The 21,609-nt window shown below is 50.3% G+C and overlaps 1 protein-coding gene across 1 annotated transcript in view; it reads right to left on the bottom strand.

Annotated features, from left to right (window-relative positions):
* The window catches only part of Hkdc1 (hexokinase domain containing 1), a 39,715-nt gene that overhangs the window by 10,476 nt on the left and 7,630 nt on the right, over window positions 1-21,609 (bottom strand). Inside the window, exons 3-15 of the mRNA XM_034524280.2 lie at window positions 18,356-18,504; window positions 18,157-18,276; window positions 16,144-16,239; window positions 15,043-15,142; window positions 12,762-12,945; window positions 10,841-10,996; window positions 9,356-9,589; window positions 7,926-8,230; window positions 5,903-6,042; window positions 5,687-5,806; window positions 2,191-2,286; window positions 1,993-2,092; window positions 278-461 (exon numbers count right to left, since the gene is read on the bottom strand). Of these exons, the coding sequence (XP_034380171.1) occupies window positions 278-461; window positions 1,993-2,092; window positions 2,191-2,286; window positions 5,687-5,806; window positions 5,903-6,042; window positions 7,926-8,230; window positions 9,356-9,589; window positions 10,841-10,996; window positions 12,762-12,945; window positions 15,043-15,142; window positions 16,144-16,239; window positions 18,157-18,276; window positions 18,356-18,504 (1,984 nt within the window). The remainder of the gene's footprint in view (window positions 1-277; window positions 462-1,992; window positions 2,093-2,190; window positions 2,287-5,686; window positions 5,807-5,902; window positions 6,043-7,925; window positions 8,231-9,355; window positions 9,590-10,840; window positions 10,997-12,761; window positions 12,946-15,042; window positions 15,143-16,143; window positions 16,240-18,156; window positions 18,277-18,355; window positions 18,505-21,609) is intronic.

The following is a 21,609-nucleotide window of genomic DNA, read 5'->3' on the forward strand; positions in this document are numbered from 1 at the left end:
TAAAGGGGGGTGAAGCAGGCATAGAAATGTCCCGGTGTTGCTTGGAAGGAAGGGGGTTGAAGAAAAGCCCATGAGATCACACCTACATGTAGTCCCTTCACACATCACACACACACACCATGGGATCACACCTACATGTAGTCCCTTCACACATGACACACACACCCCATGGGATCACACCTACATGTAACCCCTTCACACATGACACATACATACTACAGGATCACACCTACATGCTTCCTTCACACATGACACACACCCCACCTGGCCTTCTCACCTCTGCTTGCCGGCGTTCAGGGAGCCCTCATCCACCTCCTTATCATACTGAGTGCGGATGTCATCGATGCAGCCGTTGTCACCAAACCCACCCCACTCCGTGTTGACGCACATCCGGCCTTCGTCCCCATCCACCAGCTCAATGTTCCTCATTTCCTCCATGTAGCACACGTTGCTTCCTGTCCCTGGAAGGAATCATGAAGGGACTTCAGTCCTCAAAGACAACTCTAGGCCTAATGCCATAAATAAGTTGGTGTCTGAGGTCCGAGACAGAGCTTGGACGGGATTCCAGCTTTCTATTCAGCTGGCCAGTCTTGAACAAGTGCCCTATGGAATTGTTAAAAAGAAAAAAAAAAAAAAATAAGGCGACATCTGTGTATTCGCTCTGTCAAGTATGAATGATTCTTGCTATCCTCAGCAGCAGCAGCCTCTCCATCATCATCATCACCATCACCATCTGCCCTATCACCCCCATCAAACCCATTGTGGTCAGAGTCATCGTCGCCATCACTACAAGCAGCAGCACCACCTCCATCCTTCCTAGCATCAGCATCCCCAGCATCAGCATCCTCCCCAGCAGTAGCATCATCATCCTCATCACCATTATCATCATGCCCATCTTGCCTATCATCATCAGTATCCTCGTTATCATCATCCTTATCATCATCACCATCAGTGTCATCATCATCCTCATCACGTCTATCATCATCATCCCCAGCAGCAGCAGCAGCAGAGCCAGAGTCAGAACCCAGCTCCGCAGCCCCAGGCCACCATGTCCAACAGTGGCCTCCTTCCTTCTTCAACACCTGGCCCCTGAACCATAAGTTGAAAGAAGGGAGTGTAAGCAAGGGGAGGCACAGTAATGGGAGGCGACCATTAATTACAACACATTATACACTGTCGGGAAACCCTGCTACTGAGGTCGAAGTCTGACATCACTGCACAGCCTTGAGCTCAGTGCAAGATGGTGGACTCCTTTTGTCAGTGGGGCTTCCTCTTCTCTGGGGGACCCCGGAGCCCACACACACTATCTAAGGAATGTCACGTAGTCCTGTACCTGAGACCCCTGGAATGCCTCCCCGTGCTAATGAGGCATCTCAGTACCTTAGCCTTCAGCCAATGACCTTTGTCTAGCCTGGAGCTTCTCACCTCTTTCCCCAAAACTGTATAGCCCTGGGTTCACCTCGTATAAAGTGTACAAGCAGAAGCTGTTTCTTTGAATAGTGTCTGAGAGAGCTGACCATTGAACATATGTGACACTGAGATCTCCAGAGGAAAGCCCCTTCCTCCCAGCATCCCCTGCTAGACCCAGGTCCTGCTGACCCAAGTGTTTCAGACTTGGTTTCATCCTTTCCTGCCTGGTGTGTACAGGGGCCCAGACACACCAAGGGAAGATGTGGACTCATTTCTGCTCAAGCTTTCCCTGTTCGGTGCCTGGACACCACAGGTAAGAAGTAGAAAACCACAATATACATCTGTGGAAACATCCAAAACATGAAGGGAAAAAAAATGAAGAAAAGGAAAACTCCTTCTTAGTGTATCTTCCCCTTCCTCAATGAAGAGAAGGACCTTGGCTCACAGCCTTGGTGAGAAGGAGCCTGGGAATGAGCTGACCTAGGTCCCCAGACTGAATCACTTCCTGGCAACAGAGCAGCAACCCCAGGAGAGTCCGAGGGGACCAGGCCACTTTCTGGGCCACCATGCCTGAACACGTACCTGCAATCAAGCCAATCTCACACCTGGGATCCTCATAGCCACAGGTCATCATGGTCCCCACCGTGTCATTCACAATCGCAACTATGTCCAGGTCAAACTCCTGCAAAGGAAGGAAACCACTGTCCTGAATCAGAATGTGGGAGGGGCAGGGCAGGGGAAGAGGACAGGTCCAACACGAGCCTCCCAACCATAACCTACGTTTCTCCTCTTGATGGCTTCTCTGAGCATGTCCACCACGTCCTCCCCTTCACAGTCGGTGGCCTTGAAGCCTTTGGTCCACCCTACTAGAGTCCCCTGAAACAAAGAAGGGGAATACTTCACTTGGGGAGCCGTTCTTGGAAAGACAGAGCACCCCAGAGCCAACAGGCACGAGGTTTGGAGTCTGGTCACTGATAGAACCTGTTTGTTCTTGGTTTGGTTCTACCTCCACTCTCCCAACATGGCCCCTGCCAAAAGGGCTCTCTGCAGCTCTGCATGGTCTCCAAGACTCAGGTGTGTTCCTGTCACTGCTACACAGAATCAGAGTCTGGGGTCAGAGCATCCCACTGTTAATGACAGCCCACGACAGATGGAGGTGTTCTCAAGAGGTTGAACTAGAAACCGTCAGACTCAGCACCGTTACACAGTGTAATGAGCTACCCTGCCCCTCCACCCCAGCAATCTTGAGAAGACATACTGTCTTATCCATCATTATCAATGCTATTACAAACCAGAACCACCACACTGTGTCAAGAAACATGGAACACTGGAAAACTGTGTTTGTCACACATTTTTAAATAAAAGCCATTAACACACAGGTAAAGAAGAAACCTACTTTTTTTGTTTTTGTTTGGTTTGGTTTTTGTTTTTCAAGACAGGGTTTCTCTATATAGCCTTGGATGTCCTGGAACTCACTCTATAGACCAGCCTGGCCTCGAACTCAGAGATATTCACCTGCCTCTGCCTTTCAAATACTGGGATTAAAGGTGTGTGCCACCACTGCCAGGCTTAGTCTGTTTACTCCTTTGCGGGGGGGGGGGGGGGTTTAAGATTTATTTATTTATTTAGTTAGTTATTTAATATATGTGAGTACACTGTTGCTGTCTTCAGACACGTCAGAAGAAGGCATCAGATCCCATTACAGATGGTTGTGAGCCACCATGTGGTTGCTGAGAACTGAACTTGGGACCTCAGGAAGAGCAGTCAGTGCTCTTAACCACTGAGCCATCACTCCAGCTTGTCTGTTTACTCTTAATGGTAGCAATTGTGTGAGTGCATTAGTTTAAAAAACAAAAAAAAAAAAACCAAACTAAAACATTACTGATAAAAATACCCCCCCAGGCTCCCCATCACATGAAGAGCAGTGGCTACCATGAGTCCAAGGATAATCCCTCTAAACCCTTTTTCTTCTCCTCCTTAAACTTTGAAATAAACTTTTATTTCACATATAAATATAATTACATTTATATTTCACATAAAATATAAATTTAGACATTTATATTTTGTGTAAATTACCACCATTTGTTTTCCTTGCTTAGTGACACACTATGGAGAGCCTCTTAGATCAGTAATGTGAATTCGCTATATCCTATCACTGAACAAAATAGCCACATATAGTTACGCAGAAATTTAAAAACCCACAGACACACCTACAAAGTAAGCAGAAATTCCACCCTCACTTTATAAAGAATTATTTATTTTTAAGCCTGTGTGTGTTTGTGTGTGTGCGTGCACATGCACGCACACACTCATGCATGGGCACACCTGCATGCACCTGTCTGAGTTTATGTGCACCACGTGTGTGCACGCATCAATTTCAGAAGAGGGTGTCACATGTTCTGGGACTGAAATTCCAGATGAACGTGAGGCACCAGGCTGGGAACTGAACCTGAGTCCTTTGCAGGAATAGTAAACGCTATGAACTGTGGATTCATCTCTCCAGCCCAGCCTCATTTATTAAAAAAAAAAAAAAAAAGAGGAAACCAAACTACAGAGAGGTTAAAGAATGCATCCGAGGTCACACAACCAATAAATGAGAAATCTGACAATTCCCATCAGGGTCTGCGGTTGTCCAGTTCTTTCCCCAACCCCAAGCAAAGCTCATGAAGAGCACAAAGCAGTGTCTAGCACAGAAGTAGCTCTGTGGATGCTGTGGGGTATTCAACCTCCTCCTTTTCCCTCTTCTTCCTCCCCTTCCTCCTCTTCTTTTTCCTCCTCCTCTTCCTCTTCCCTTCCTCTTCCTCCTCCTCATCCTCTTCCTCTTCTCTTCTTCCTCTTCTTCCTCCTCTTCCTCCTCCCCTTCCTCCTCTTCTTTTTCCTCCTCCTCTTCCTCTTCCCTTCCTCCTCTTCTTCCTCTCCTTCTCTTCTTCCTCTTCCTCCTCTTCTTCCTCTTCCTCTTCCTCCTCTTCTTCCTCTTCTTCCTCTTCTTCTTCTTCCTCCTTCTCTTCATCATCACTAGTGAGGGCAGGATATCCTGTAACACAGGCTGGCACTGAACTCCCTACACAGCCAAAGATGGCCTTCAACTCTTGATCCCCCTGCCTCCATCCCTCAAATGCTGGTGTGTTACAAGCATGTGCCATAGGACAGTTTGAGAAACACATTTCTTAGGTTGCATGGGTGAGCTTTCTTTCATCAGACAATAAAAACCCTACAACTTCGGCATCTCCCTGATCACATGTGCTGTTCAGAGCACATAAAAAGAATTGCCCCATTCTAATCAGCCTTCACTGGCCATTACCTTCTCAAACCCCTCCATAAAATGACTGCATCCGTCTTTTCTAATAGTGTCACACATGTGTCCCTCCATGAATACTAGGCCACATCTGAGAGGGCCCTCTCCCTAGATCCAACCAACTGTGGATGGGCTGGAGAGATGGCTCAGCAGTTAGGAGCACAGGCTGCTCTTACAGAGGACCCAGGTTCAGTTCTCAGTACCAACATGGTGGCTCACAACTACCTTGCAGCTCCAGTTCCGGGGGATCTGATGTCTTCCTCTGGCTTCCACAGGCACTGCACACATGTGTGGCAGATGAAAATTCAGACAGAGACTCAAAAATGAGCAAACAAAAGTAATTTAAAAGTATTCAGAAAAAGAACTGGCAGCTGTCCTGATGCCCCAGGCCCCTCTTCTCATCCTTTCCCGATGCCCCCTTGGCATTTACACTGTGGGAAGTAATCTAGAGATGACTTCCCATATTCAGGAGGGTGTGCACAGGGTCTGTGCAGACACTACACCGTTCTGTAGAATGAACTTGAGCAACATAGGTTGTGGTACCTGTGGGGAGCCCTGTACCCAACCCCCTGAAGATACCAAGGAATTAATTCTTTGCAAATTTCAAAATAAGGAGAAATGAAATTTGGTAAACAGAAAACTCTTTAAATGGTTAAGTCCAGCTACACCACGTGTTCCCAGGTGTGTGAACAGTGGCCTGGTGGAGTAGTTCAGTCTGGCTCAGTCAGTAAAGTGATTGCCTAGTGTGTGTCCTATGCTGGGGACACATGCTGGGCTGGTGATGCAGGCCTGCTACCTCAGGACACAGAAGGTGAAAGCAGTTAAGACCAGAAACTCATGGTGATCCTTGGCTACATCAAATTGGTATTTGAGGCCCTGTCTCAGAAACAAAACCCAATGTGAACACAGATACAGAGGAACCTTGAAATCGCCCCGGGTGAGAGCAGCCTCCGGGCTGTGTGCCTAGCAAGGCCATCTTACCTTGTCGATGCATGTTTGTCTGCAGGGGAAGGAGAACGTGAAGCCCAAAGGCAGCTGGGCGCCCTTGAGGCCCATATAGTCCAGGAAGTCAGCGATACACTGTACGATGTGGTCAAAGAGCTGCAGGAGAGAGAGCGCGGCGCTCATGCGAGGTGTGCTCTGATGCGAGGTGTGCACCAATGGGGGCAGCGGCTGGCACCCGGCCCAAACACTCACCTCCTCGCCAGTGCCCTGCATGATCTCCAGAGGGATGGCGAAGATCTTGTTGTACATCCGCACCGACCTCCGTCTGATCTTTACCAGGAGGACTCGGAAGTTAGTTCCTCCCAAATCCAGGGCAAGGAACTTGCCTTTCTCTGTGGGAGAGAGAGTGGAGGCTGCATTCCACCCACACATGCTGAGCAGGGGCCCCTGCTGGGCACTTGGAGGAAGAACAGAGGATCAAACCCAGAAGAAGAGAGCCTCTGCTCTGGCCCCCTAGACCTAAGAAGCTTCAGGTCCCAGAGGTACCTTGAACCTGTCTTAGGCCAGAGCATTTTTCTTAGCCCTCATTTCCCCAAGACCCAAGCACCGCCCATTGCTTCTGAGAAACAGCTCTCATCCTGGGCCTCCTTCCATGTCTACAGAGGGAGGAGGTTGAGCCTTCAAGGTTCTTCTAGCTCTAAACCTTACTGACCTAAGCTTCTGGTATAGGACATAATATGTTGAACCTGACACTCAGGGGGCCTTAAATAGGGAATCCTGGCTGGCTAACCTGAGTGCAGGGGACTCTGGAAAGCATTTTCATCCTGCTGAAACAGTTCAGGGGAATCTTTCACCATAAGCATGAGCCTGTACTTCTAGGCTTACACGGGAAGCAGCTTTATACTTTGAGGCATCTCATTGGCCGGGTATAAGCCAGTTCCTGTTCTCTCTTCCCCACGTCCTCTGGCTGGAAAAGCATCTCCAGCCCTGTGTCATGGAACCATGTAGGTTCCTAACTGCAGGGCCTCCCTCCCCACTCCCACCCCTCAGCATCAGAGCCTGGTCTACACAGAGTCTCTCATTGTCCTCCGTTCACCCACTCGCTTCTGACCAGACTGCTCTTTCTATTTCTCAGAATTGCCAAAGACATCATTCCAGCCATCTCTAGTTTTCTTCCTAGTGCCTGTCCTTTCCTGGTATCTTGTGTCATTTACACTTTTAACGTTTGTCCACCCGTCTAAGCTCCACTCATAAGCACAGGGACTCTGCTCTACTGCTGTGCCTAGAACAGAGCCCGACATGTAGCTGCTGCTTCCGGGAGAGGAACACAAAGAAGGAGGAGGAGAAGGAAGAGGAGGAAGAAAAAGAAGAAGGAGGAAGAGGGGGAGGAAGAAGAGGAGGAAGGGGAAGAGGAAGAAGAAGAAGGAGGAGGAAGAGGAAGAAGAGGAGGAGGAGGAAGAGGAGAAGGAAGAAGAAGAAAAGAAGAACAATCATGGCTGAAACAGTGAGGAGCAAGTGGAACCCAAACCCCAGAAGAGTGCTAGCCAGAGGAGCCCTGAAGACCCACAGAAGCCCAAGTGTCCAGAGGGAGGGTCGGGGCAGCATAGGGACATCTGCTGGCTCACAGCAGGAGGTCTGTTCCTATTATTACCCACAGCAAGAAAACACACATATACACACATTCACACAGACATAAGTATACAAACATACACACAGAGACATATAAACACACAGGCACATACATACACACATATACACACATACACACACAGACACAGACAAACAAACAAACATACATACATACATACATACATAGAGATACACAAGGACATACACAAACATGCAGACACACGCATAGACATATACACTCATATACACACATATATACGAACACACACAGCAACATACACTCACACACAGAGACATACACAGACACACAGGCACACACATATATACTCATATACACATATACAGACACATGCACTCATGCACACAGAGACATACAGAGAGGTCACACAGAGAGACATATACACATACAGATATACACATACACACAGACACATACATATACATACACAAATAGACACATACAGACATGCAGACACAGACACACACAGATACAGAGACCTGTGCAAAGTTTAACCAAGTCATGTAGTCTCTTCCAACTACCCCTTCTCATCATCTAAGGCTCTAACAGTCTCTGCATTTGAACAGTGTAGACAGGAGCCCTGCACACCCCTATAGAGCAGGTGCCTGTACCAACCCACCAACCCACCTGTGCCATCCGGCATCCCATAGACATAGGTGGGAAGCATCTTCACGGTAGCCAGAGCGTGGGTCTTTTTCTTCAGCCCGTACTCTAGTTCAGTCCGCATCTTGTCCCGCACACCCAGGAGTTGCTCTGGGGTCAACTGGAACAAAGCCAGCACCTTGTCGATCTGCTTACGCTGGGCCTGCACCCGAGAGGCCACTGCGGTCACCATGGCGGCCCCCTTGGTGCTTCCGCTCTCTGACAGGAGGAAGCGGACATCACAGTTTGGGACCAGTCTCCTCACCACCTTGTGTAGGCGTTTGGGGTACCTGGAAGTAGAGGAGGCAGTCAAATAGAGAGCAGTCTTTTCAGCTAGGTCTGGCCAGTGAGAATGGACACAGGGCTAGTGGGTGATAGGTCCCGGGAGGGTCCTGCTTGTTGGACAGTGTGTGAATGGACTAGGACAGTCGGAAGGACACTTTGGAAGCTAAAGGAAGTGCTGATGTTTCAGCCTAGAGGGCATGAATGAACAATGTGATGGTAGATGTCACCTCTGTCCGTGAGGAAGGATGTGCTCAATCAGCCCCTTCTAGGCTGTACACGCCTGGCTTCCAGTGCAGCCTCTGCTAGCTAATGAGTCTTTCTCTCTGAATCCCCCTGAGGGATTTTCATTTCCCTATGTCCTCCTAGCGGGATCTGGCGACCTCTGCCATCACTGATTTTCCCCATCAATGACGGGTATCTCTGACTTTTCAGTATTGCTATGCCGTGGGGATTACCTAGATAGTGGAGAGAAAGATGGCTAGAAAGACGACAGACTTCGGAAAGGTAGGAAGACATATAAATAGATACACAAATAGGCAGGCAGACGGGGAGATGGACACAGGAGATGAATGAATGAACACACAAATCCATGCATAGACAGATAGATGGATGGGTGGGTGGATGGATGGATGGATGGGTAGATGGATGGATGAATGGATGATTGATTGATAGATAGATAGATAGATAGATAGATAGATAGATAGAGGGTCTTTCCAATTAGGCAATAGCTTTAACAGATTTTTTTTTTTTTGAGATAGGTCTTGCTGCGTAGCCCAGACTGACCTCAAGCTTGCTTTCTTCCTGCCTGCCTCCTTAGAGTGGAAATCTGCATTGCTCTGCCCTTATCCACAATAGAGAACCTGCCTCCAGTCAGCTCCTCTGAGCTCTGTAATTACTAGTCTGCACCAGCACATCCAGCTAACAGCCCACCTCTCTACAGGTGATTCCCCAAAGCACCTGGCTAGTTGTGTAAATGCAGATTTTTTTTCAGTCTTCCCTTGAAATCTTAGAAGTAGCGACAGGGAGCTGATTCCAACTGCACAGATACGTAGCATAGACCTGAAGGAGCACCAAGACTCAGCTCCAGGGGCGTCTGAGCACCGGGATACAGGTTGGTGGTTGGCACTTACTGAGGGTGTGTTTTGTAGAGGGTTCCATCCATGCCCACTGTGGTGCGGAGCCGGGCCAGCTTCTTGTTCTCTCGGAGGCGAGTCAGGATGGCTGCCAGAGCGGCCGCGCAGAGATTGGCCGATCGGAAAGAGACGATGGTGCATACATGCTGGACAGCGATGCAGTCTGACTCAGAGGGATCCAGGCCCAAATCCACCAGGATCTCTCTCGTGTTGGCCAGGCCTTCTTTACTCCTAGCCAGGGAACAAGAATGAGAGGCCCACACTTCTCCATGCTGTGGGTATCCTCCTGGGACGTGTGCTCTCGGGATGATGTGCACCATCTCACGAGCACACAGTATAGTCGAAGACAGTATCAGCAGTGGATAGAGCTGCTGCCATGTGCCACCGCACAGCGGGCACCTGCTAAGGCTCTGGCACCCAAGCCAACTCATCCGATGCTCACAAGAACCCTGAGGGAAGGACTTCTTAGAAGAGGGTGCAGGTGAGAGGGCTGAGGCAGGGGTTGAGTGGCTTTTCTCTGCTCACAAAGCTCCTCAGGCCTGGAGCTGCAGGCCTGGACTCCAGCAGTTAAATTTCAGAGGCCACACTTTTAAGCACCCCACATTCTACTGCCGCTCAGGGTTCATCCCTGCCAAGCTCTGGGCAGACGTGGACTCTGCACATTAGACTGACTGCAGAGTTCAGGGCAGGGCTGGGGGTTCCATGCCTGAGGAGCAGGTTTCTGACCTGATTGAGTTGAGCTCCTTCATCACACCATTGCGGGGCTTTGGGTATAAAGACTCAAGTCAGCAGATCTGAAGGCAGCCATGCTGGGAGACCATCGAAAAGACTCAGGTTTTACAGCAGGGCTGAGGAACTCTGCACCACACAGGGTACAAGGGTACCACCATATCATAAGCAAAACTATATGCAAATGCGCAACTTGGGATAAGAATCCAGGACTTGACTTGAGTTTCCCAAGGGATCTGTGATACCCTCCCCCCCCCCCCCCAGATTATTACTAGTCAGCAGTCAAGGGAGGAAAAAGGCAGGAGTCGTGGCAAGTAGGTGGCTTTCTGCCAGTGCAGTCCCTGGCTAGTGACCCACAAGGGTGTGACACTGAGCCACAGCAGAGACTTCTAGCTTGTCTGAAGCCAAGCCCAGGACTGAAACTCCCTGTGAGGGAAGAAGGTCTGGTCCCCACTGCTGCTCAATCACCTGAGTACAGGGCCCTGTGGCCACCAACCCCAGCCCTCTGCAGAGTCAGGGAACAGGAGATGCCCCAGCCCTCTACAGAGGCAAGAAGGAATGGGACACCCCAGCCCTCCACAGAGACAAGGAGGGGGGACACCCCAGTCTTCCACAGAGACAAGAAGGAGGGGAACACCCCAGCCCTCCACAGAGACAAGGAGGGGGACACCTCAGCCCTCCACAGAGACAAGAAGGAGGGGGACACCCCAGCCCTCCACAGAGACAAGAAGAAGGGACAGCTCAGCAGCTTACATCTCCATGGCAGCCACGTGCTGTGTTTCAATCTTGCCCTTCGTAAGGAGAGCGGAGGATTTTGCGCCCCCAAACAGGAGACCGACTTTGGCCATCTTCAGCAAGATGAGCCTGACCAGCTCCCCCATGTACAGCCCGCTGATCATCTTCTCGAACCTGAGATGAGATGAACGGGTCAGTGCGAGCGACACCTCAAACTAAGCAGTGCGAGCTTCCAAACACCATTGCCTGGGGGAGTCATTCCTATTTCGGCCTCGAGGAACCACAGTGTTTCTGACTTCTATTTTCCTAAGTTCACTCGACCATCATGTGACATCAGAACAAAGACCCGGGTGCTTCTAACCCCCCACATTGAGCTTCTGTCTCAGAGAACCCGGATGCTAAGATTTCAGTCTGGAGTGTCCACTGAAGGCTGATTGGTCAAAGGCCTGCTCCTTAGCCTATATTCAGAAGGTGGTGGCACCTCACCCACCATTGGGGACATATTCCTAAAGAAGAGAGTGGGACCCCAGCCCTCTCTCTGTGTCACACCCAGCCACGAGGCAAATGGTTTCCTCCACCACATATATCCACCACAACATGTTGCCTGGCCACGGGCCCAAAAGCAATGACGCCAGCTGGTCATAAGGCTGTGATCCAGATGTCACACTTCTGCTCTTGGAGTAGGTAGGTGAGGAACTTCTCAAACTGTGAGCCCGGTGAACCTTCACAAGCTGACTAGCTTAGACATCTGTTGCGCTAATGGAAAGCTGATATGAAGCTTGGAGAACCCCGAGAAGGCACACCATGACACAGATGGGAGACCCCAGGAGGTGGCCCTCGCCTCTGAGCCTCTACACTGGACTAACTGTTTCCTGGGCTGAACAGTAATATAATTGTTAGTCTTCAAATACAGAAAGATGCAATTTCCAGAACTATCTGTTCTAACCAGACTTATATATTGCAATATAAAAACTCCATTGGGGCTGGAGAGATGGCTCAGTGGTTAAGAGCACTTGTTGCTCTTCCAAAGGACCTGAAGAGGCAAGAAAGCTTCAATTTAGTTCCCGGCACCAACATCAGATAGCTCACAAGCACCTGTAACTCCAGCTCTGGGGAGAGGGCCCGTCCAATGCCATCTTCTGGCCTCTGTGGGCACCTGCATTTACCCCTGCATGTGTGCACGTGTACACATGTTGTACATATATACACACACAAATAAAAACTAATTTTTTTTTCAAAAATAATCATCTTAAATATTGAAGACATAGAAGACAAGCAAATGAAATTCAGGTTGGATAAAGTGGGAATTCTTTCGAGTGAAGCAGAGATAAGTGGAAACCCATAGTCCAGTGAGCATCCCTGCCTTGGCTTGTAACGTCTCATAGTGACGGGGAAGGAGCTATGTGCGGGGATCGGGCCAGGCCCGGGCAAACTTGAAGAGCTGCAAAGGGTGCAGAAGGCACAACCTGTAGGAAAGACAGCAAAGCCAGCTGTGTCGCCAGCCTGGAGGAACCTCAGCAGGAGACAAGAGCAGCAGCAGGCGCCAGATCAGCTGGTCTGCAGGCCATTGGCTGAAGCTCAGAGGGGCGTGGCCAAACAGAGGCTGTCGTGCATATGCCCCTGAGGTGGCTGGGGAGCCCCAGGGAAGCACACACAGGAAGCCATGGGCAGAGTCCTGCGTTTTCTGTGCCTGGCTTCCCTCAGTGCCCACTCACCTACATACTCCAAGACAGAAGCATGGCATTTGGTTCTCAGCCTTATCAGTAGAACCTTGGATGCGCACGCATATCCCAGAACTATGGACTGCGTGAGAATTGTGGTTAGGACCTAGGGGGACAGACTCGCTGCGGGGGACTGACCTTCTGGGGTACAGAGAGAGCCTGAGTGAGCGAGGGACTGCCAGGTGCTGATACCCGGATGCTAACAAAGGAGCACTTACAGCTGCTTCCCGGGGTTGAGTGAGCCCAGGTCCAGCTCTCTGTCAAACTCGGTGCGGATGTCCTCCAAAGCCCCATCGTCCCCGAAGGCCCCCCACTCCGTGTTGATACACATCCTTCCCTCGTCCCCTTCCACAAGGTCGATGTTACTCATGTCCTCCATGTAGCACGCGTTGGTGCCTGTTCCTGGAGATCGGACCAGAGACAGACAGATGGGACAATAGCAGGTGATGCCATGATTGGCATGTGCCTGTCTCAGTGTGAAGTGGGGGTCCTGGAAACAGTAGGAGCTTAAAGCTGCTCAAGTGGTCAAATCCCACCCCCACCCGGCTTAGGAAAACCAGGCCAAGGAACCCCTTTTAGAAAATCAGAAAGTACCCTCTAGCCCTAGCAGAGGAATGGGAGACAGAGATATGGCTATCTGAGATCAGCCTAGGAGCCAGGAATGGTGGCACACACTGGCATGCACCCCTCCAACACACACACACACACACACACACACACACACCCCACACCCATGTAATCCAGGCAGGAGGATAGTGAGTTCAAGGCCAGTCTGGTCTACAGATAAAACCCTGTCTCAAAATATTACTTGAATATATCATGCCCCCAACTGCCTTCTCATAGGCTCCCCCAGCTGCTGGACACCTGCGGCCTCTAACATTCCTGTGTCAGGCTCTCTCTGCACCTCTGCCAAGAGTTCAGTGGCCTCTGGACAGGTTGTCTACTTCTACCCTTGTCCTAGGAATCAGTCTCAGTTGCAGCCCAAGATGGGAGCTTAGTCTTAAACACAGGCTAGCCTGAAACTCACTAAGTAGCACAGGCTGGCATCAAAGTTAAAGCAGTCTTCCTGCCTCCAACCCATGAAGGCCAGAATTACAGATGGGCACTATTAAGTCCAGCTTCAGCTGCACTTCTCAACAGACACAGACAGGAGAGTCCAGGGAGGTTCGCTGTGAGCCAGCACTGAGCACAGAGCCAGCACATCACAGCATGAAGAGATGAGAGAGGGAAGGAGGAAGCAGGGGATGGAGATGGGGAGAGAGAGAATGGATGGAGGAAGAAAAGGGGTGAAGATGAATGAGGATAGAGGGAGGAGGGAGGGAAGAAGAGAGAGAGGAGGATGGACAGACGGATGGATGGATGGATGGACAGACGGATGGACAGATGGATGGAAGATGGAGGGAGGGAGTATGAACACAAGAGAGGTGTTGAGGTTTTGTCTTTACTGTTTATTGTACTGCTAAGTGCTGGGCTCCAAGATTTGGATGTAGTTTGCATATAGCCTGAGGAACCCCGCCCCCAGTTAATTCTGATTGGTAAATAAAGATGCCAGCAGCCAATGGCTGGGGAGAAGAGACATAGGCGGGGTTTAGCTTTCCAGGCTAGAGAAGCAAGGAGAGTCACCTTGGTTTAAGGGCCAGGAGAGCATGGCCCAGAAGGCTGCCCAATTGGGTTAAGGGCAGCCCAAATGGAACATAGTAAATAGTAAATAATAATTTGGGGTTACTGATGGGAAGGTAGAGTCTAACAGCATGGATGGCAGGCAGTTGCTCAGCTACTGTGCTGTGCAGGCTTATTAACATATAAAGGTGTGTGTGGCTTCATCTAGGAACATAAACATTTAAGGTGGGAAGGAGCCCTGCGCCAGGGTTTATTAAATAGTTTTTACAACAGGAGGGGGGAGGATGGAGGGAGGATGGAGGGAGGATGGCAGGAGGATGGCAGGAGGATAGAAGGAGGATGGAAGGAGGATGTATAGAGGCAGGGAGGAGGGAGGGAGGATGAAGGGAGGGAGGATGGAGGGAGGGAGGATGGATAGACAGAGGCAGGGAGGAGGGAGGGAGGGAGGATGGAGGGAGGATGGAGGGAGGATGGAGGGAGGATGGAAGGAGGATGGATAGAGGCAGGGAGGAGGGAGGGAGGGAGGATGGAGGGAGGATGGAGGGAGGATGGAGGGAGGATGGAAGGAGGATGGATAGAGGCAGGGAGGAGGGAGGGAGGATGAAGGGAGGGAGGATGGAGGGAGGGAAGATGGAGGGAGGGAGGATGGATAGACAGAGGCAGGGAGGAGGGAGGGAGGGAGGATGGAGGGAGGGAGGAAGGGAGGGAGGATGGATAGGCAGAGGGAGGACAGAGGGAGGGAGGATGATATAGATGCGGGTTTCTCATCTCCCCATGTTGTTCTGCAGAAAAGTGGCAGCACTCTTCATACTTGTTTAGGTTTTACTCAAACTCAGCCCCAACCTCGTCCCCCTCCCACCTCTAAGTCCACTGACTTACCAATGATAACGCCGACTTCACAGTTGGGATCATCATAAGCACAAGTCATCATGGTCCCCACAGTGTCATTAACCAAGGCCAGGATGTCCACGTCCAGGTCCTGGTGAACAGAAGGCCTCATGGGTATCAGTGGTGGGAAGCTATACTCTCCCCACCCCCACCCCCCAAACAGGGAACAGCATCGCTAGACACTGACTGCAAGAAACAGACTTTGTGAAGGTTCAGAGTCTAGGGGAGGAGCGAGGAGCTTGTGCTTCTGCATTGAGGGAATGACTTCTGTGAAGGGGACTCTATGGGCAACCCCTGGCATTTACCCCTCAGGGAGATAATGAAAAACATATGTGTCCTGGGAATAATGGTTATTTCTAAGAGAAAATATGTTATTCCTAGTCCACGGGGCCCTGACAGGCAGCAAGCACGGCCTTGACCAAAACCCATCTGTCCCACATGGGTTTCCTACTCCTGCCAGTCATTACCTCACAGTTCCCTCAGACCTGTTTTAAACTGAGAAGAAAGGATTGGACGGTGACACATCAAAGTCTTCCTTTGGGGTCAGGGGATCAGAGTTCCATGTGGCACACCAGCCCCCATTCTAGAGGTGCGTCCACCAGCTCAGCCAAGAACGGTAAGAACAGCCCCTCTTCCCATCAGGCGGCAGTTCAGCTTTTAAGTGTTTGGGATTCTTTTTCTCTCTCTTACTTTCGCTGCTATATAAATGATTGTAAAATATTGTCAAAAAGCAAGCGTAGGCAGCTGTGAACAGCGTTCTTCAGGCTCTTGGGAATCTGTGTGCTGGCTGGTTGGTTAACTAGAATTGTCCCCAAAGCATGTGCATGTGATTTCACCATTACACCCCAGCCTAAAGAGGAGGCAAGGCAGGGCTTAGACACAGCCTCAGCTCAGGTCAACCTTCCAACCAAGGCAGGTTGTGACATCTGGGGATCCAGGAAATAAAACAGTTGTCTGCCTCTTGTGGTTCTCCAGAAGGCCTGGGCTCATCTTCACTACAAAGGGGACCCCTTCCAGGAGGATGCACTACAAGGGCCCCCAAGCCCAGGGAGTCGAGGACTAGGAGGCTTCACACCAAAGTGAACCCCTTACCTTGTGCTTTTTCATGGCGGTTGCCAGGCGGCTCACCACGTCTGTGTCCTGAACTCCCCGGGCTTTGAACTTCTTGGTCCACGAAAGCAGGAAGCCCTGTGAGGATGCTTCCAGTCAGTGTACTGGGGGAGGTGTTCAGGCTGCGCTGCAGCAGGCAGACAGCCGTGGCTCTGAGCCCCACGGGCTCTGCTCTCTCTGTCCAATCACTCTGATTATTTGGGGTTTGATTTTGTTTCTAATTGACGCCTGATAATTGCATGGATTTAAGGAGTATGGAAGACAGGTTCAGAGCGATCCAATTGGGGCAACCTGTACAAAAACTACATACAGTTTTTTGTAATGAGACTTATCTAGATTGCAAGAACAAGACCTGGGAGGCAGAGGGGCAGAGGGGCAGAGGCAGAGAGGTAGAGGCAGATGGATGTCTGTGAGCCTGCCTGGTCTACAGAGTGAGTTCCAGGATGGTCAGGGCTACAACACAGAGAAACCCTGTCTTGAGAAAGCAAAATGAAAACAACAACAAAATGAGAGACGAGTAGTTTGTCCTCTGTGCCTGACTTATTTCACTGAATTGAATATTCCCACACATTCCCACAGATGACAGAATGGCTTCCTTTTGATGGCGGGATAGTATTCCACTGTACAGGGGTCCCCTTCCACTGTACAGGGTCCCCTTCCTTAATCTGCTCATCAGCTGAAAGACATTTGGGTTGATTCCATCTCTTACAAAGAGATTTTTTTTTAAATGTTGCCTTGGGGAAATATTTTAGGAACAGAAATACCTTTCCCTTCTCTCCCCCCCTCCCATTTACTATGGTCCCGCTCGCTCTGGCCCAAAGGTTCTTATTTATTTATTTATTATATGTAAGTACACTGTAGCTGTCTTCAGACACCCATAAGAGGGCATCAGATCTCATTACGGATGGTTGTGAGCCACCATGTGGTTGCTGGGATTTGAACTCAGGACCTCTAGAAGAGCAGTCAGTGCTCTTAACCGCTGAGCCATCTCACCAGCCCTTTTTACTCCTTATCTCTGTCACCAGAAACACAAACGTGGAAGAGCCTGAACTCTGACTCACAACACACGAGAGCCAAGAGTTTCTTATTAATATAATAGAACCCACATGCGCACTTGCACACTTCCCCTCCCCCACCTCCAGCTGCACAGGGAGCTGATAAGAGAATGACTCCTGTGACCCCTCCTCTCACACCCTGGGGTAAGTGTAGGTGTATACGTGTATATTCTATACACACCTGGGGTGGTGTGTATAGAATGCACAAATTGTAGGTCCCCCAGAACTAGCTTGGTGCTACCTTATAAGGACTTCCTGCAGAACTTAATTTCAACATGGAAAAATGGTTCTCAAGTTGAATAAACAATCATTACTTATAAATGGCATTTCTCATCTGAATTCACAAGGAATTACAGGCTTTTTTTCTTCCCAGATGAGAAGAGAACTTGGAGACTAACAGACTTGTTCAACTCCACCCACCCAATCTGGAGCAGCTAAGCCCAAGCCCACAAACTCCCCAGACACCCCTCTTCTAGTCCCCTAAATTATGAATGAAGAATAGACAGGAAAATACTCCAGGAGCTCCAATGGGACCCACCGCAGAACTCAGACCCACAGCTGGTTTTTTGTGCCATACTGCCACCTTGAGGCCACTGCTGGCCACTCCTGCCTTCATAGGCTCAGGCAACATCAGAAGAAATGAAATGGCTTCCAACTTTAGGTGCCAGGAGGCAGAGGCAGGGGGATATCCGTGACTCTGAGGCCAGCACTGCATCTCCAGGCAGCCTTGAGATGTGCACTTAGGACCCATTGAGCCCTCCTGAGACCCACCTAAAGCATCCCCTCCACCCCCGCTTCATGCTGTGCACGTGAAGCACAGAAATCATGGGTCCATGTCACCCTGTTCTGTCTCACATTAGCAGAAGGCAGAAAGACCAGCAGAGCAGAATTTCATGCTGCTTCTTGCATGCATCCACACGCTCCCACCCTCTCGTCTTACCTCCTCCAACTTATTCTGTCTGCAGGGAAAAGAAAAGGTGAAACCTAGAGGCAGCTTCTTATGTGTCAGATTTTTGGTCTTCATGAAATCTGCTAGACAGTCGGCTACGTAGTCAAAGAGCTGCCAGAGAGAACACAGGCACAGGGCTTAGGTGCCACCTCTCGTGGCTGGTACCCAGGCCTGTCCCTCCTGCCAGTACCTCCGTGCCATTCCCGCGGGTGATTTCATTGGGCATTGGGTAGAACTGGCTCTCCATCTGGACATTTTGCTTGCCCTCTTGGGAGACTTGCACCTTCAAGACCCGAAACTTGGATCCTCCGAGATCCAGGGAAAGGAATTCCCCGTTTTCTACGAGAAATGAAAACAGTCACCGTTCTGTGAAGATTCTCCTGTGGTGAAAAGCCAGACATACAGCAAGTGCTGTCCAGTGTCACTCCCCCTATGGATTGGTATCATCATCCCACTAGCCTGAGGGTTGGGGAGTATGGTCTTCAGTCTGCTCCACACAGGAGTGGGCAGAGCTGGAATGTGAGCCCGGGTCTGCCTGATTCTGTTCCACTTGGTCACGCTGGAGAGGATGAGCAAGCTCGCTGAGAAAAGACACATGTGACCCCATCTTGTGAGCGAGGGGTGTGTGTCTGAGAACATGCCTCAAGAGCAAAGCCTATACCCAGATGCTGCATCCAGGAAGAAAGCTGTTGCACCAATCACTGACATGAGCCAGAGAAGGGTACAGCAAAGAGAAGCCAGCCTCCTACAAGCCCCAGCCATTGGAGGAAAACATTCCAGAGGGAACAGCAGCAGGGACCAGATGGTTGACATTAGGATGCCAAGGATACTTAATTTAGGGGTAGGGGCTCATAATTTCTCCAATAGGAGCAGATGCTCTTGCACCCAGCCTAGCCCAAGAAGGATGCTACAAAAGGAGACACAGAATGATGCATGTACTGGGAGAGGCACCACACACTGATGACACCTATGCAGGACCCTTGCACTGGCTCCTCAGGGGTCTCACACCCTGTCATCTTTTCTCCCTGGCACCTGGCACTGATTATGGAGTAAGTGCTCCGTGAATATTTGCATGACTTCCCCCCCCCCACACACACACAGAGAGCAAGACCATTTGCTTGCACTTTGATGCCAGTCACATGTATGGGAAGTTCACCTCCTAACACTAGATGTGTTTATAAAGAACTATCTGCCTGCAGGGTGGTTTCATAGGCCAGGTGTGCACACAGAAAAGAAATCCATGCCTGCAAACCCCAATAGCAGGGTCTGACGTCACAACAAGGCAACCTCCGTCTCCTGTATAGTGAGGGTCAGCTGGACACTCTATTGCCGCTCTTGAGCCATGACAGGTGACGCCCAAGAACATCTCTAGTGGACAGCAAAAGCAGAAGACAGAGGGAGGAGGTCCCCAGGCCCAGTTCCCCCAAAGCTGAGTGCACAGAGGGCCCTGCTTTAGGATTTCCCTGAGATCTGTGTGCTTCTGTCTCAGTCTTTACACAACAAACACACCCGGGCTATGTTCCAGAGGTTTCTCTGTTCTAGCAATCCAAGAGTTAGAAGGCTGATGCTTGACTGACCAGAACAGTGCTGTGCAAACTGTCACACATGTACCTCTCTGGGAACCTAGCCGGCTGAGTCAGTGGAAGGGCCTGGAACTCTGCATTCCTGAGCACACCCCATGGCTAGCTAAGATGTCAATCATTTATAGACCCAGCCAGTTGGAATTCTGTTTCAGTGGAAGCAAGTAGAGATTATCTCTCTAGATTAGCACTGAACAAAGCCCAAGGGAGTGGCTTAAGGTTTATTACTGGGCCAAGGAATCCAGGCACAAAATCCTATGCACTTATCCAGGCTCTCACTCTGGTTATTCTGGCGGGAGGGGGGAGCTGTGGGGAGGGGGGAGTCATGCAAATATTCACGGAGTACTTACTCCATAATCAGTGCCAGGTGCCAGGGAGAAAAGATGACAGACCCCTGAGGAGCTTATCAGAAGTACAGTGCTGAATCAGACAAATGTTCTGCTTGGGGGGGTGGGGGGGGGCATCTGCAGGGAGGGCAGGGGGAGGAGTGGAGTATGGGAGTAGGGTCCCACAAGAAAGGTGAGAAACCCCTAGTTCCCCACAGAGGGAGTCAGGCAGAGAGGAGAGTGTGTCCCAGCGGGGGATGGGATTGAATCACTGACCGGTGAGAAGGAGCCATGGAGAGAGTTTAAAGAAGGCAAGGGCAAATCTGATTGAGAGTTTTGAAAAAGGCCTCCTGCCAGCGGGTGCTGTCCCACTGCAGGGATTCGAGGTAGCCAGCTGAGAACTGGTTAGTTTCCTCCCTTATCACTGTGCAAACACCTCCCTCAGCTCAGCGGTGTGACTCAATGGAAACCATGTGGTATGATCCCTTCCATGTGGTGTGACTCTAATCTCGGAGGAATGACTTCCTGGACCCTGGGGGAGGGAGGCCCTGCCCAGGCAGGACAGGAGAGCATGGTAAGGAGAGCCTTTCACAGCAATTATTAAGAAAATTTGGCCTTCCTCTGCAGGAGCTACCGAGAAGGCCGTTGGTAAATTAAGGGATTGCTGCATAAACCTAGGGATCTAAGTTCAATTCCCAGAACCTACTGGCTAGTCACTGTGGTGCATGTCCCATCACTGGGAAGGCAGAGAGGAGGATCCCCTAGGTTTGGCAGCCATCTGTTCTAGCCAATCAGTGAACACTAGGTTCAGCAAGAGACAAATACAGGGGAGAAGCTAATGAGGAAATCTCTGATAGTAACCCCTGACCTCCACACTCACATATACACACACCCATACTCATGTACATGTGCACCAACACGCACACAAACATGCACAAGAGAAAACCACCCAAGGTGAGGAGGAACAAGGGTTCTCTTCCCTGAATAAAATAAATAAATAAAAAGGAAAAGTCATGGCTGCTCTAGGGATGGTGAGGAAGGTTTATTGTAGATAACGGGAGAGTCCAGAGTGGACATGACCCTAAGCTGCACTGTGTGGGAGAAGGACAGGAGGAGGGAGAGGGGAAGAGAGGAGAACCAGGTGCAGCAGCCTGGAGACCCAAAGGCACAAAGAGGGTAGGTAACCAAAAATGTTGAATTATACAGGAAAGAGCAGCTCAGCCCCCTGGGCTGGAGAGTTTGGGGTAGGGGGTTGGATATGTCAGCCAGGAGGGCCCTGAGACAGGTGGGGACTGAGGGATACCTGGGGAACCTGGTGGCTAGCCCATTTAACATGGCACTCAGCCATTTGTCCCAGATTTGAAACCTAACATTCCCTAAGTCACTGCTGGGGCATATACCTCAACTTTTTTCCTACCTCCTAGTACAGTGTCTCCTACGGGCACCTGGAGACCAAATACAGAGATTACTGGAGACCCATATTCCCCAGAAGAAGATGTGGAAACCATGTCTAGGAATTGCCCTGGTGCATTTGAATC

This window comes from Arvicanthis niloticus, chromosome 20 (genome assembly GCF_011762505.2).
Source record: "Arvicanthis niloticus isolate mArvNil1 chromosome 20, mArvNil1.pat.X, whole genome shotgun sequence".
Classification (NCBI taxonomy): Eukaryota; Metazoa; Chordata; class Mammalia; order Rodentia; family Muridae; genus Arvicanthis; species Arvicanthis niloticus.